The sequence below is a fragment of the Sinohyriopsis cumingii genome, chromosome 13, assembly GCF_028554795.1.
Source record: "Sinohyriopsis cumingii isolate HCF-2022 chromosome 13, ASM2855479v2, whole genome shotgun sequence".
NCBI classification, from domain to species: Eukaryota; Metazoa; Mollusca; class Bivalvia; order Unionida; family Unionidae; genus Sinohyriopsis; species Sinohyriopsis cumingii.
Window position 1 is genome coordinate 68340468 of NC_142973.1, and position 18132 is coordinate 68358599.

General features: G+C 35.9%; 1 protein-coding gene across 1 annotated transcript in view; it reads right to left on the reverse strand.

The window, feature by feature from the left end:
- Positions 1–18132, reverse strand: part of LOC149785784 (MAP kinase-activating death domain protein-like) — a 274806-nt gene that overhangs the window by 41949 nt on the left and 214725 nt on the right. The window contains exon 29 of the mRNA XM_089979703.1: positions 16453–16559. Within this exon, the coding sequence (XP_089835829.1) occupies positions 16453–16559 (107 nt within the window). The remainder of the gene's footprint in view (positions 1–16452; positions 16560–18132) is intronic.

An 18132-nucleotide genomic window follows, 5' to 3' on the forward strand; every position in this document is an offset into this window, starting at 1 on the left:
ATCCAATGGAAACCAACATGCCATTGATGGATTTTATAGATACATCACCTCTATACTGTTTGCTGGACTCCACCTACAGTGTCGCTTCAGCAAATTGGAGACCTGCTGCTTTTGTACCTTCTTGTTCATCAAAGCTAATACATGCTTGGCCATCAAGATTTACACCCACTTGGTCATTAAGGCTTCCACCCTCCTGGCCATCAAGGCTTATATCCGACTGGCCATCAAGGCCCATCAAGGCTTATATCCGACTGGCCATCAAGGCTTATACCCACTTGGACTTCAAAGCTTATATCCACTTGTTCATCAAGGCTTATACCCTCTAGGCCTTCAAGGCTTATACCCATTTGAGGCTCAAGACTTACATCCTCTTGATCATCGTTCATCATGGCTTATACCCACTTGGCCATCAAGGCTTATACCCACTTGGCCATCAAGGCTTATATCCACTTGGCCATTAAAGGTTACACCCTTTAGGCCATCAAGGCTTATAGCCATTTGTGGCTCAAGACTTACATCCTCTTGATCATTGTTCGTCAACGCTTATACCCACTTGGCCATCAAGACTTATACCCACTTGGCCATCAAGACTTATACCCACTTGGCCATCAAGGCTTATACCCACTTGGCCATCAAGGCTTATACCCACTTGGCCATCAAGACTTATACCCACTTGGCCATCAAGGCTTATACCCACTTGGCCATCAAGACTTATACCCACTTGGCCATCAAGACTTATACCCACTTGGCCATCAAGACTTATACCCACTTGGCCATCAAGGCTTATACCCACTTGGCCATCAAGGCTTATGCCCACTTGGCCATTAGAGGTTACACCCTTTAGGCCATCAAGGCTTATACCCACTTGGCCATCAAGACTTATACCCACTTGGCCATCAAGGCTTATACCCACTTGGCCATTAAAGGTTACACCCTTTAGGCCATCAAGGCTTATACCCACTTGGCCATCAAGACTTATACCCACTTGGCCATCAAGACTTATACCCACTTGGCCATCAAGGCTTATACCCACTTGGCCATCAAGGCTTATACCCACTTGGCCATCAAGACTTATACCCACTTGGCCATCAAGACTTATACCCACTTGGCCATCAAGGCTTATACCCACTTGGCCATCAAGACTTATACCCACTTGGCCATCAAGACTTATACCCACTTGGCCATCAAGACTTATACCCACTTGGCCATCAAGACTTATACCCACTTGGCCATCAAGGCTTATACCCACTTGGCCATCAAGACTTATACCCACTTGGCCATCAAGACTTATACCCACTTGGCCATCAAGGCTTATACCCACTTGGCCATCAAGGCTTATGCCCACTTGGCCATTAAAGGTTACACCCTTTAGGCCATCAAGGCTTATACCCACTTGGCCATCAAGACTTATACCCACTTGGCCATCAAGGCTTATACCCACTTGGCCATTAAAGGTTACACCCTTTAGGCCATCAAGGCTTATACCCATTTGTGGCTCAAGACTTACATCCTCTTAATCATCATTCATCATGGCTTATACCCACTTGACCATCAATGCTTACACCTCTTGGCCATCAAGGCTTACATCCTCTTGTTCATCTTGGCTTACACCTCTTGTTCATCTAGGCTTACACCTCTTGTTCATCTAGGCTTACACCTCTTGGCCATCATGGCTGATACCCACTTGACCATCAATGCTTACACCTCTTGGCCATCAAGGCTTACACCTCTTGGCCATCATGGCTTATACACTCTTGGTCATCAAGGCTTACATCCTCTTGTTCATGAAGGCTTACACCTCTTGGCCACCAAGACATGCACCCATTTGTTCATCATGGCATACACCAATTTGACCATCAAGGCTTACAGCCTCTTGGCCATGAAGGCTTAAATCCACTTGGTCACCTACACATTTGGAAGGAGAGATAATTTGAGGTCAGACTAATAAGACCTGACTGCATCATAATTCTTGCATCGGGTTTAATCATGGATAAAGCCACTAGCACACAAGGTTAAATCTGCAATGGTATTTTCTTACTTTAAGATTGCTTTCAAAAGAATTTGTCAAATGTAATGGATAAGATAAAAAATATAATCTTAAGGTAGCTGATACAGCACTGACATAGCAAATTTATCAGTCTTTATGGAATAAATTACTAACTAACATAACAAAAATGACATTTAAAAATGAGGTTTACCATGGGGTTAAATGGTTTGTACTAGTAGTGGCATTGTTTATGATGTAATGATTGGGCAGTCTGTTGACTGTGTATCACAGCAAGTTGTGTCGTATCTATGAATAACAGAAACTGTATATTTCTTCCTGCCTTGAAGGTTATTCCCCCTGACCTCAATAGCTGATTTTCTGAGCTCATTAAAGATGGATCTCTCATATTCCCTGGTAACTGAGCTATGCAATAATTGCATTGACCAACCACTGATGAAAACAGTAAATAAAGCAACTGACGAAACAATTCAAGCAAAATTTGATTCAGGACAGTCAGTAGATGATAGAAGACAAGCACAAAATCATATAATGGGTAAATCTATGACGCAGTCTCTTTTGAGTCTTTAATAATGTAAATTTTTAAAGAAAACTTGCAAACTACATGCATGTGTTTCATGTCTAAATAAACAGGCAATGATGTTTGATGAATAATGATGTGACCATAAAGGTATGCACAAAATAATTTGTTCCAAAAGATTTAAAAAATTCTTTTATTATGGTTGAAAATGTTTAGAAAATTTACAAAATGAATAGAGTTTAGTAGGTGATATGTAAGAGATAAAACAGACATCACTTTATTAAAGTGACTTATTAACATTACAATGTCAGTAAGCAGTATAAATTATTCAGTAACTAACTGCATGATTACTTCAATGTATGCATGATTACCATACATACAAAACAAATTCTGTTGAGCAAATGTACTGTATATATTCACTTACAAGTCAAGTCCCACTGCAAACAGCACAGACCTAGATCTGCTGGTGCATTAAGCACTGGCAGATCTGTGTCTTTGCAGTTTGTTAGAGGTAATCAATAGAACAAACAACTCAGATCCTGATCTACTGGCACATTATGTAACATCAGAACAGGGTCAATGTTGTATACATTTGGACCTGACTTGTGAGTACACAAGGTATAAAATAAGACAACATTACAAAATAGCCTACTATACTAAATCAATACCTGTCAAACCTACAACAACAAAAAATGTTATGGTCTAATTAGATAGATATAATTTACTCTAATCAGGTACTCAACACTCAAGGTCTATATCCAGACTTCAATTTGGGCATTAACTAGGTCTATATACAAACTTTTAATATGGGCATTAACTAGATCACTGTACAGACCATATTGGGCATTCACAAGGTCAATGGACAGACTGTAATATGGGCATTAACTAGGTCTATATAAAGACTTTAATATGGGTATTACCTAGGTCTATATACAGACTTCAATATGGGCATTAATTAGGTCTATATACAGACATCAATATGGGCAATAACTAGGTCTATATACAGACATCAATATGGGCATTAACTAGGTCTATATACAGACATCAATATGGACATTAACTAGGTCTATATACAGACTTCAATATGGGCATTAACTAGGTCTATATACAGTCTTTAATATGGGCCTTAACAAGGTCTATAGATAAACTTTTAATGTGGGCATTCACAAGGTCAATGTACAGACTTTAATATGGGCCTTAACATGGTCTACAGACTTTCCTATGGGTATTCACAAGGTTAATGTACAGACTTTAATATGGGCCTTAACAAGGTCTACAGACTTTACTATGGGCCTTAACTAGGTCTGTATATGAGCATTAGCTATTATAAAACTTATGTCAAGTGTTGATTATTATTTTAAAAAATTACTAGATATCTGTAGCACAAAATTTTTACAACCTGAAAACTATTTTTACAAAATATCTTCCTGCAAAACTTAAATAATTTATTGTTTGTGATTTATTGTATAGCTTAGAACATTAAATGTAAAGTACCCATATGAATAATATCTTGGATTTTCACTTATCCAGACAAAAGAAAGGTTCTGCTTATCTATGATTTGTTCTTTATGGCATTATTATTCATTGATATAACATATTCTGATGAAATCTGTGTTTTCCAGAGGAGTCCAGATAAGTGATATTTGCCTGCTTATCTCTCTCTCTCTCTCTCTCTCTCTCTCTCTCTCTCTCTATATATATATATATATATATATATATATATATATATATATATATATATATATTACAGGAATGTCAAAAAAGCAACCAATTCTCTGTAAATCTTCAAGGATTGGTTGGTTCTTGGTTTATTGGTGTTTGACAATCATTGAGGTGACTCAAGTAAATGTTTTGCATGAGACACACTAGGTGTCGATCAGGCTTGATGAGAGCAGCATTCAGTCAACTATGCCTGGTGTAGGCAGGATTCAGTCAACCAGGCCTGGTGTGGCAGGATGCAGTCAACTATGCCTGGTGTGGGCAGGATTCAGTCAACTGGGCTTGGTGTGGGCAGGATTCAGTCAGGCAGGCCTGGTGTGGGCAGGATTCAGTCAAAGAGGACTAGTGTGGGCAGGATTCAGTCAACCAGGCCTGTTGTGGGCAGGATTCAGTCAACCAGGCTTAGTGTAGCAGGATGCAGTCAACTATGCCTGGTGTGGGCAGTATTCATTCAACCAGACCAGATTTTTTCAAAATTTATCTTTTTTTGTACCCTCATCTATATATACTTCAGCATTATCTATCAAATGTTGAAAGGCTTTTATGCCAATAAGCTTAGTTATCTTTAGCTTTTTAAAAAATGTAAAAGGGGAGATCACTGTTAAGCCTGCAATTAAGTCCAATGGTATCCCCTAAGTTGGAACAGGGAATCCACTATGGATTGGTGTAGAGGTGATTCTTCAAAGACTAGCTTCCCTTTTAATGACAAACTTTCCTCCAAAATATCTTTTACTAGGAATGAGGCACCCAGTGAAGGAGGTTCCAAACCTCCATGCAGAGAGTAGGAGTAGATACAGTCTGCCATGGAGAACTATATCCATTATGGAGTACAAGGTTTCCAGCCAAGAATATAAGACGAAAAAATGATCATTGCTCTCAGTATTTCCAACAGAGACAGGGTCTTGTCTACTGTCCTGAGGAACAAAGACTAATCCTGTTTTTTGAGGTAATTTATCCCCACCTAGATATAATCTGGAGATGGAGTAAGATCTGATTTTTCATGGTAGGATAAATGATCCAGCATGGCCACTATGGACCAACAGTGATACAGATTTAGTATAAGTGACTCGAGTAAGCCATTGTAGATCAAATAATGAAATATTACAGGATTGGGATATCTAGTGACCTTAAATGGGCTGAACTGCACCTTCTGAAGAAGGGAGTGCACCTCTTCCATTAATCATACCAGATTCAACTGGTGGAAATACATGGGGGACCTTACTTGAGAAGGAGATCCTGAAACTGAAACATGCATCCACCTTTGTGATAGAAAGGACCAAGTCATCAACCATTAGTCCAGACCAAACCTCTGAAAAGAAGTTTAACCTGGTACCTATGGTAACCAATGAAAGAGGAACATTCTGCAGGAGAGGGATTGAGACCCTAGCTCTGTCCACCCTTATCCTTAGGACAAGGGAAATGGCCTGCAATTTCTTCCCTGTGTCTATGTGGCATGCTCTTCTGGGGCCTGACTTCCAACAGGGAGTTTTGAAATGGGATTAATGCTTTGACTAGGGCTGCTTGACTTTAAAGAACTTCACTGATGGACTAGGTGGTCAAACAGATTGATTTTACAAGATGGCCAACTCAATGGGCCAGAAGCAGATGCAAAGGATTGATATTGCTGGTATCTTAGAAACTGAAAAGCCAAGGGGGAGGGGAATTAACCCTCTGAAATGAGTCTCAACTTTTAAGGAAGCAGCCCTCAGAAGGCTCTTATTGTGTAAAATCTTGGATGTCTCCAGAGAATCATCACTCTGGAGGTAGAGAAGCTCCATTGACAAGGCATGGACAAGGATAACACATGCCTAAATCTTTTTTCCAGGCTGCTTCTGATCACAATTGAGTGGCTTATGACAAAAAGCCAGTTACAAGTTTCTCCAGCATTGGTAATCATGACTACATTTGATGGCAGACAGGTACCATTTGTGTAAATCTGAATGGTCTTCATTCCAGGATAATTTCTGTTAAGTATAATCAAATTCTATTTAGTTGTTCTGGAGTGGTTGCTTAAAGGTTGTTTTACGTTTAGTAACTGTTACCATATTTGATGGTGGATCAGCATCAATTGTAAAATTAGAAAACTGTCCAAGTCAAGATGCTTTCATGTCCAGTTCTCTGTTCAATCATATGATGGTTCTTCTATATTTGGCAATATCAGTCATCCTTGATAGCAAATTGACAATTCATTTGTATAGACCTGAAAGATCTTCTTGCCACCATCATTCTGTTAAGTGGTTTTGAAGATGTTACTCCAAAGTCATTCTACATATTTAATAGCAGATAAATATCAGATGTAAAAAATATGAAAGCCCTCTATGTCAGGATGCTTTCTGTAAAATCTAGTCCATATTCTGTAGAGGTTTTGGAGAAGTTTGTTTAAAGTTTTATTTTTTATTTTTATTAACTGTGGCCATATGCAACAGTAGCTAGGTCATCTTTGTATAAATTTAGAGTGTTTTCATGCCTGGACGCTTTCTTTCAAGTTTCATCAAATTCTATTCTGCAAATCTGGAAAAGTCAATTAAAAGCTCCTCTATTTGATGGCATATTGGCATCAATTTTATACAAATTTGAAATCTGAAAGATCTTCATGCCAGGATTCTTTCTGTCAAACATGATCAAATTCTATTCAGTGGTTTTAGAGAATTTTTTTTCATTTTTGTCAATTTCAGTAATAGTGTCCATATTTTACTGTAGATTACTATCAGTTGTGAAAATCTGTGAGCTGTGAATGAAAGGAGGATTTGTGCCAAATTCTGTTAAAAGGTGGCCAGTTCTTAGGCATCTTTTGTATAAATTTTATTGTTCGTTATGCCATGGATGCTTTCCAGGATGTTTTCTGTCACATTTTTTACAAGTTCTGATCAAGAATTGGTTAAAAAGTCTTTCTCATTTGAATAATGATAGCCATATTTGATGGCAAAGTAGCATCTTTTGTACAAGTTTGAAAGGTCTTCATGCCTTCATGCTTGGGACTCTTTCTGTCGAATATGATCAAATTATATTTTGGAGAATTTTTTAAAAGTTAAATTTCTGTTTTAGTAATGGTTGCCATTATTTGATGGTGGATCAGCCCTCTATTCCTGTATGGTTTCTGTCAAATTTAGGCAAATTATGTTGATTGCTTTTTGCCAGTCATTTAAAGCTTTTTCTATTTTTAGTAACAGCCACCATATCTGACAGTAGATAGACAATATTTGTACAAACCTGAATATCTCACATGCCAGTGTTTTCTGTCAAGTTTGGTCAAATTACATTCAGTGGTGTTTGAGAAAAAGCCAATCAAATGATTTTTTTTCTTCTAACTTTTATTGTCATTTCTAATTTTTGTATTGGAAGGCAGATTGGAATAATTTATACAAACTGAAAACCATAATGCCAGGATGCTTTCATTCAAATTTGGTGAATATTCTTTAGGAAGTCCAGGGGTGAAGTGAGACCTGAATTTTAGGGATAAGTGAGAGCTCAACAGGGAGAAGTGGACGTGAAGCAAGAGAAAAAATAATATATATATATATATATATATATATATATATATATATATATATATATATATATATATATATATATATATATATATATATATATATTCAAGTCATTTAAATGGTTACAGTTGTTAGAAATGGTGGCCGTATCTGCTGGGGGATCAACATTGTTTGTACACATCTGAAAGTTCTTCATGCCAGTAACCTTCCTGTCAAATTTGGTAAATTTTTTGGGAAGTTACTGAGGATGTTCTCTGCAAAGCTTTAAACTGTTCCCATGTTAGAAAAGGCTGAAAATAGCAGCTGTTGATGGATGCACCATGAATAAGGCATGACAGATGCAGGGCCATCCATAAGCTTATTTACTTTACAGCCAGCTGAGTAAAAGTCCAGACACAATACTTTAGTAATAGGCAAGGTAATCTAGGTTGAGATATATTCTGGCACCAGGTATCTACAAAAGCTGAACGGTTGTCATGTAGGCCTTCAAAAGCACAACATTTGCAGAACATGAAAATATGAATACATGTACATGTATTCCTACCAATATTTATTCAAACTGGTCAAATTAAATGAATGTGTCTAATTATAGATTTTCCATCTGTGTGTTATGGAAACAGTTGCTAGGAAAGCCCACAAAACACAATACGAAAATATCATCAGGAAAATTGCAAAACATAACGAATCAGGACAGTGGTGTAAGAGATGTTAAAAATAGTCATTTTGGGTTTAACGCCATTTCTCAGCACATGATAGGCTATACATGGCAACCAGTACAACTTGTGGATGAAGAAAAACGTAAACAACCACCAACCCGTGGGAAGCTTTTGGCGAGCTTTCTCACATACCCATGGCTTTCCTTATCAGAGGGGAACCCTGTGATTTACCTTGCTACGTTTCCTTTATAGCTAGCTACTTTAGAAAAACACCCTTGTATCCTCGTTGGGGAGGGTCCTCCCCCCATTCAATTCAATTTCCAACTTGAAATCTACTGGAAGGCAATGTATATCCACATTAGCCAAGGCTGAGACTCTCAAACACATGCTGACTGAGGTGAGATGGCAGTGGTAAGTCAAGTACTTTAGACCACTTAGCCACCTGTGGCCTCTTGATGTCAAAAATAGGTTTTCAGGCTGGTTGGAGCTGAACTAAATGATAAATAAGGTCATAAAAAACACCCCAGAACTAAACAAAACAGTCTTACCCTGTCTGAGCAAATGGTCTCAATGACTGTTTTCAATCTATATGCAATGGCAATTCAACAGTTGCTTCAAAGGCTTCCACACACCCAACACAGGGAACATTTTACCTGGAACATTCCTTTGAAAGTTGGATAAAAATTTATTTAAATGATTTTTTAAAAACACTTTTTAAAGAATATGTCACAAATATTTTCCACCTGGTTAATATGGAAGCCAGACAGTTACTAGGGAAAACTTCCTAAAACAATATTCTAGTCAAAATCCTTAGACATTTATGGGGTGGGTAGGTCAGGAGGAGTAAAATGATGTCACTAATATGGGTCATGAAGTGAACAACACTAGATTACAGTTTAAAAATGAAGAATGACATTGGAAACACCCACTACTAGAAATAAATGTTTTCATAATTTCTGAAAAAGATATTTTTGTTATACAAGAATGATATAATTTGAATTCCTTCTTCAGATTAAATTACCTTCCATGTTCCTATTTATATATTAGTACATGTAGAATTAGTTTATGAGGTATACAATTTGTCCTGTTTACTCATGCTAGTGAAACAAAAAGTATCATTATTTAATGCTTCTGTGCAATCATGCATCCAGAAAAAATTCTGACTGATGTACATTCTTTTGTTCATGACAGAAAGTTGAACTGTGGATGAAAGAAAAGCTTGTCTACAAGGAAGGTCACCCCCAAAACATAAAAATATGTATATATGAAAATGCCAATTCCTCTGTCACCATGTACAACTGACACAATGGTTACAACATAGGTTCTCGTACATTCAGTGCATGTCAGGTAAAATCGAAGTCACTATTAGTGAAGCCTGGGTTTGATGCTTGTACAATGCAGTCAACACGAATGGTGTAACATGTAAAAAAGTGCAATTATGACTTCGATGGCTACGGAATGGGTCAATTACTGAGGGAATACAATCTGGCATCTTTAAATACTTTGTGTGCTTATCAATCCTAAATGAAGGTATCACTTGTGTAATGTCCATATTTTTGGCATGCTCTCTATGAATTGTGAATTATTTTTTTCAAACCTGGTTCAAAAACGTACAGAAACAATATTGGCATTTTGGGGTTTAAAATACTGGCATTTCAAATGGAAATTTTAAACTGCTGTTTAGCAAAGTTTCCAAGGTTAATGCCTCTGTGCAGTAGTAGGGGGGGATATGATAACTTTGCTTGACTGTAGTATTTGATACTTTGGATTGAAAGTGTACCTGTTACAGCAGCCATATTTGACTGCAGATCATCATTATTTGTTCAAATGTGAAAAGGCCTTTATGGCAGGAAGTTTTCTGTCAAATTTGATTCAGTTTTATTAAGTAGTTTTTGAGAAAAAGCCATTTAAAGCTTTTGTAGTGATGGTGACCATGAAGAATGATGGATAGTAACTTTTTAAATGAGATTAAAAGGGTTTCATGCATGGCACTTTCTTTAACATTTTGTTAAATTCTGATTATGGAAATTTTTAAAGGTATTTCTATTTTCTGTATGTGTGTGTGTCTGATTTGGATTTTTAATGTAGCTTTAACAATTTTTCAGTTATATTGCTATGATGTACTGGGGCATCATGCAGCAGACATGTAGCATGATGTCCCACCCTGACACATTATCCCGACACCAGGCCTACCAGTCTTAACACTAACCTCTTAATGCTGAGTGCATAGCGAGGCTGCTGTTACTACCATTTTTATAAGTCTTTGATATGACCCGGCCTAAGTTCGAAATGGTGACCTCCCGCATGTAAGGTCTTTTTTTAGTAATGATAGTCATATTTCATTGCGGATTTGCATTATTTTTACCAAAAAAACTTACAGGCATGTCATATTTAGTCCAATTCTACACATTATTTTACAAGGTTGTTAAAGGCTTTTCTATTTTTTTATAACATCAGCCTTAATTGATGGCAGATTGGCATCATCTGAATGAACTTCTCTTGCTAAAGACTTTTCATAAAATCTTTTAAATTCTGTTCATCAGATTTCAAGAAATGATTTACAAGCTTTTTATATTGCTAGTGATGGTGGCCATATCTAAGGAACGATCAGGAAAATTTGAATAAAACAAAAAGAACTTCATGCCAGAATGCTTGCTGCCAAATTTGGACAAATTCTGTCTAGGGCATCGTGAAGTGGTTAACAATTTTTGTTTCAGCAATGGTAGCTATACTTCACAACTGATTATACAGCGATGGTAGCTTGTGTGAGCATCAGACTCATAATCCAAGGTTCAGACTGCTTCATTGGGAAAGGCAGCTCCCATTTTCCCAGCATGATATAGTCAATTATGAGTTAAAAGGGCTGTTAAAACCAAGAGACCCCCTGCCTAACATTTAAATGACTTTCATGACAGGAATTTTAAAAATCAAATTTGATCCAATTCTGTTTACAATTCTGTTTACAAATTTTGGATAAGTTGTTTTAATTTTGTTAATTATTTTTAGTAACTGTATTTGTACAAATCTGAAAGGTCTTCATGCCATGGCATTGTCCGCCATGTTTGGGTGAAATTGGTCCATTGGGTTTTAGATGAATTGCTGACTGATGATACATGATGCACATCAAAGGACCATATCATAAGCTCACCTGGCCATTTCGACAGGTAAGCTAAATGGGCCAGTCCTAAGCTCACCTGGCCATTTCACCAGGTAAGCTAAATGGGCCAGTCCTTCTTAGAATCACTGTGAAAATAAATATACTGTATATGTTTGCTTATAAGCCAAGTCATACTGCAAACAAGAAAGATCCTGATCTGGCTTAGCATAATGTGCATGCAGAAAAAGGTCTGTTTTTTGTTTTACTGATTACTTCTAGGGCATTATGCCATGGCAGATCTGGATCTGTGTTGTTTGCAGCTGAACTCGATTTATAAGCAAGTATATATATATATATATATATATATATATATATATATATATATATATATATATATATATATATATATATATATGTATATATATATATATATTACTTTAAGTTAAAAGATTAATAATACATACTGTAGTATCACTAATTTTCATGGGGTACCAATTTTTGTGGATTCTGTTATTGCTCTAATCCACAAACTTTAAGACCCAATGAAAAATTAGTCACATGCAAAAAATAAGCTTCCCCAACATTTTTTTAACGTGCATCATTCCAGACATCAATAGAACCATCTGATAAATCAATGTCATTTCTGTAATCTTATAATAAAATCTAAGCCTCTACATATTCCTGTTTTTTAGTCCTTTGAAGAAAAAAAATCAAAATGCATTTTGATGCATACTATGCTACATTTATAATTTTCCCTCAGTGCCTTAATCATTATGCAGGGACAGAGAAAAATGAGAAAAACCACATGGTATTCGAACACCAGTAATACAAAAATTAAAGACTGACAGTAGAACATTTAACTTATTTAAATTGATTCTTCAGTCAAGAGAAAATGTAGAAAATTTAAATCATTGTGAAAGCATGTCTCATTTATCCATGTATGCTTAATCCCACTGAAAAATATGACTAAAATACTGGAAGTAATACTTGAAGCACAATTATCAATAAACACTAGGCATATACATAAATTACTGCCAAGTATTGAAGCTCACACATGATTTTTCTACAAAACCACTGAATCAACATTGTGTCAATCAAGTCTGCTGGTACACAGAACTGTTGGTCAGGTTAATAATCCTGAAATCGAATTAAACACATTTAGTTTTCTCAAAGTCATGGATAATTAAGTCCAATCTTTGATACATTTCTGCGTGAGCTGCAATTTTCTATTCAGCAGAAATGATTGATGAAATGTGTAGTAAAGTCTAGTGCATGAAGTTGGTTCATACATCTGGCAGGATCAAATAAAGAACTTATTCCATTGTTTTTTATTTTAGCTGGCAGCTTAACACTTTTATAGGCTCTGAACACATCAAATGTTAACACTGCTTTCTAACTACATCGAGCAAGGGGCAGCTGGTCATATGTTTGGTTCATCATGTGCAATGATGACATTATCCGAACCAACAAGGATCAAAATTGAATTTTACTACTCTTCAGCCACAGTTTGTGTTAACATCATGGTTGTCAGACACTAATTGCTGGTGCAACTTTGTGGAGAATGTTTTAAGGACGAGATCATTCTTTAATTTACTGTACTTTAATAGCTGATTTGCTTTTTGTTTTTTGCTGTGTGATAGCTCCCTTTGATGTTGAGTGCAAGTGTTATGTCTGGACATGTGTTCAATTTGTGCTCAATCAGGTGGTAGTATTATTTTAACATTGAAACAACCACGTTTTGTTGTCAGCATAGTTTTATATTTTCTATTCAGAGTAATGATGAGGTCAATCCATGAAATGAAATACCTACATATATGAAAATTTGTAAAGGCAAAATCATGAAATTAAGTACCCACAACAGTCTTCTCTTAAAATTTTTATTATACAAAACCATGTAAATTGAGACCCAGGAAAAAAAAATATGATACTACAGTATGCTACAATTGTATATTTTGTAAATATTGTTGTTGGACCATTTTTCAGTACCTCTCTTAGACCTCATTTTTGGTACCTCCATTAGACCTCATTTTTGGTACCTCCATTAAACCTCATTTTTGGTACCTCCATTAGACCTCATCACCTTCATGCAAGTACATGACAGTATTTCCACTGTAATTATGGTTTTGGAAAATTGCAAAACCCTTGTTTAAAGTACGGCAAGTAATTTTATATGTTAATTATATAATTATAATCAGTACAAAACTTTACATAATATTCGTTATTAACCTATCTCCAAATCAACAAAAATTGTCTTGAGGTTTGCATTTTATGATAAATCTTGAAAAGGTGAAAGACCTTTCCAACACGTCAATCAACACTGAGCACCTACTTCTCTAATTACAATAGGGAATAGAAGGGTTAACAACATGTTACACATTGTGGGTCAACATGTAGAAGTCTTCCCAAAACCAGGACTATAATGTAGGTAATACATATATACAGTACCAATGATCACAAATGTCTCGGAAACTGTTAATCTGATTGGACGTTTTCTGAACCTGTCCATTTTGATGTATCATGTTTTACTTATGTAAATAAACATAGGCAGGTTTAGAGCTAATCTGAGAAAGGACTAAGCAAATTTTTATTCCGATACTTCTTATCTGCATGATCAGGGGTCAAGGCTTAGCAACAGAATCTTTTACTTCTTGTCATGGTATGCATTTTAGTAATCTGTTGATAAATAATTTGATAAGCAATATAATTTTTTCAAATTAACTTACAACAACATATAATAACAAAATCTTGTCTTGGCACTTGCTGCAAGGAAAAATGCATTTTTTAAATGAATGTTTGTGTTGAATTTGACTTATAATGGTAAATGTTCTTTATCAAAGGTTTTCAGTAAAACATCCATCTTGAATAATGTATGCATCAAGCTATTTCTCAACAGAGAATAAAATTTTATATCAGTTTTAATCGTTTAGCTGTGGATTTTGACTGCCATGTCAAATTAACCCAGTTACTACTTATTTTTATGAAGTGTGACTGACGATGTTTGTCCCTGCTAGCTGGTAACTAGCAGTCATACAGCATGTGCCAATAGTCAAAGCAATCTTCCTAGAAACTATTTACAACATCAATGTCGAGGTGTTTATAGCACGTGAACTTGTAAAGCATGGCTATTAGAGAGAGAGAGAGAGAGAGAGAGAGAGAGAGAGAGTGAGAGAGAGAGCTATGTTCTCTCCCAACTCTCTAAACAAGAGTCAAATTAAATGTAGCTTTGGACACATGCAATATCTGTAACATACTTAAAACTTACACATTTTTCCTCAGCATATCAAACATACATCTCTCTTTCTCATATAAACTTGATTGGTTCTCAACAAATGTCAAGTATATGTCAATGTAGTCTTATGTAGGCACATTTACTGATCTAAAAAAATTAATTGTTGTTCTAAAGTAGAAGTTTTACCCGTGAGTTCATTCCTGACAGCTGGTTAATATACACCTTAGTTTGCATTAAAATAATTCCATTACCACTCTGGTGGCCTAGTGGTTAGAGTGTCCACCTCGGATATGAGAAGTTGCGGGTTCGAACCCCATTTGAGTCATACCAAAGACTTATAAAAATGGTATTAACAGATGCCTTACTAGGCGCTCAGCATTAAGAGGTTATGTTAGGACTGGTCGGCCTGGTGTCAGGATAATGTGACTGGGTGGGATGTGATGCTATATGTCTGCTGCATGATGCCCCAGTGCTAGACATCACCATAAACTGCCACACTGCAGACATCATAGTGATACGACTAAAAAATTGTTACGGCTATTTTAAAAAACACACACACATACAAATTCCAGATGAAAATAGTCAATGGCTATGGACTTGTATAATTGGATACTGGCACTAAATTGGGTCAAGGAAAGCAGATGTTGGGTTTAATCATTACCAGTGCAATGGGAAGTTCAAATTAATCATTACCAGTGCAAGGGAAAGTACAATTTAATCATTACCAGTACAAGGAGAAGTTCAATTTAATCATTACTAGTGCAAGGGGAAGTTCAATTTAATCATTACCAGTGCAAGGAGAAGTTCAATTTAATCATTACTAGTGCAAGGGGAAGTTCAATTTAATCATTACCAGTACAAGGAGAAGTTCAATTTAATCATTACCAGTACAAGGAGAAGTTCAATTTAATCATTACTAGTGCAAGGGAAAGTACAATTTAATCATTACCAGTACAAGGAGAAGTTCAATTTAATCATTACCAGTACAAGGAGAAGTTCAATTTAATCATTACTAGTGCAAGGGGAAGTTCAATTTAATCATTACCAGTGCAAGGAGAAGTTCAATTTAATTATTACTAGTGCAACGGGAAGTTAAATTGTTTTCAAATTGCAGCGTTTTCATTGTGACTTCACTCTGGTTTACAGTGGATAACACCTTTTGGTTTGCTTCATGAAAAAACGGCACTATATTTTAACACTGACTTTGTCGTATTTCTTTGGGTGTTTATATAATGATCTTCCCTCAAATATTTCTTGATGGGGAGTGAAAAAAGTAGGAAATCAAAATTTAAAGGTGTAATTAAATTTTCAAATATGACTTGTACAGGGACATAATAATTTGAAGCAAGTTAGTAGGCATGCTCAAAAGGTCACGTGCTATAAATTGACATTATAAATAGATTAGCATTGGCTAATGGCACAAACTGAATGGCTCCTAGTTACCAGGTTTCTGGGAAGAACATTGTCAGTCATAATTTATCACAGCAAGTGGTAACCAAGTCAACTGGACATGCAATCAAATCCATAGTATGTCCAGAGAGAGTGGATAAAATAAAAAAGAACAAAAATTGTTTGGAGGATTGATCACAAAGGAAATACTGTCTGTAAGCAATAAAAGTGTAGCATTCCATGAATAAATACAATGAATAAATACAAAGCATTCATAAAAGCAACAACATACAGACTGCTACAAAGGAATTACATACATGCTGGATGCTAAAATAGACCGGGTCCCTACCTTACTATTAGCAAGGAGTAAACCTATGCCTTCCATACAAACTTGAAGTAACCCTCCCTGTCCAGACTTAAGGTCCTGCACTGGGAATTCCCCGCCCAGTTCTGGGCCTGAAAGGAAAGGGTAAAGGTCAAAAGGCTAAAGGCTAAATGATGGAGGCTGATAATCATTTTTTAATAGTATACAATTTTTTTTTAGAAGTTTAGCTGTTGGCCAAATGATGAAGAATTGTAAAACAAAAGGTTTGCACACTAACAGTGCACAGTTTAAAAAAAAAAATTATTTTCTTCTTTGTTCTGGAATGAAATCTGGAACATTATCAGAATCTCTAGTAGAAGACGAAGGTAAAAACTGTTTATGTTGTATGGAGGACCTACAATACAAGTAATGTTGTCCTAATGGTATTCAGTTTCTCAATATTTAACTTTTTAAAGTTCATAATGAGTTGAGCAATTTTGATATATATTTCAATTTCTATATTATCTGTTTTTTCCTTCTTTTAAAAAAAAAGACTAAATAAAAGGAAATCAAACTCTTATTAAATGTATAATTCAGTTTTTAAAAAGATGGAACTAGAGAGGGGAGACAAAAGAAAATTGCACACCATCTCTAATTTAGAGCCTGAAAAAAAAAAATCACTGATTAGTAGGGGGAAAAAAAATCATTAAAAACTATAAATCTTTAATTAATAAAAGTACCTCTAGATAAACCAACTTATATTTTTCAAAGATAAATAATGGATTATGATCACTTTTGTGGACTGGACAGAAATGAAGTTCTCCTTGCCTGGATGAATATCTGCTGAAAACATGGATCAATTACAGTACCATGCATATCCACTTATAAGTCCAGCAGCAAACGACACAGACCCAGGTCTAGCATTATATAAAGCATCCATAGATCTGGGTCATGGCAGTTTGTTAGAAGTCATCAGTAGAACAAAAAACAGATTCTGATCTGCTGGTGCATTATGCTAAGGCAGATCAGGATCTTTGTTGTTGACAGTCTGACAAGTTACATCCCACCTACCCCAAGCAATGAAAGTCCTTTGACATATTCCTGATAATTCTAGAAAATCCCTGTCATGCAATCAATTTGACATTTTGACACCTCCAAGTTGTCTCTGAGTGAAGCAAACAGCAATACCCATTTAACACATACACTGACAAAGGCAAGTTTGTTATGGGATGAATAAAGTGCAACCGATGGATGGACAGACAGACAAATGGACCCAGACTATTGCATGTATATTATCCCTACCAACTTTCACGTGAAAGTTTTCCAACCTAAAAGCAGTAGAAATTTTAAATTTAGATATAAAACTGAATTTTATAAGTTTAAATGCTGAGAAGGAAAACCAGTTCAGTGCAAATTGTGAGTCAAGGAGATACATTATATTCATCCTTACTCAATTGTCAAGGCTATTTTTTCTTTTTCCCCTGAAAAGTCTAATCATAGATTATATTTTTTTTCTAATTTTCCCTTTCAATCATAAATTTTTTTAACCAATTGTTTAATATTCCATGTTTTCAGCACACAACATTGTACACAGCAAATTCACATTAAGAAGATTTAGTGATACAACATAAGGGATCATGCCTTGGCCAGCGACAGTAAGATCTGGTGACACAACATAGGGGATTATGCAATGGCAAGTGACAGTAAGAGGATCTGGTGATACAA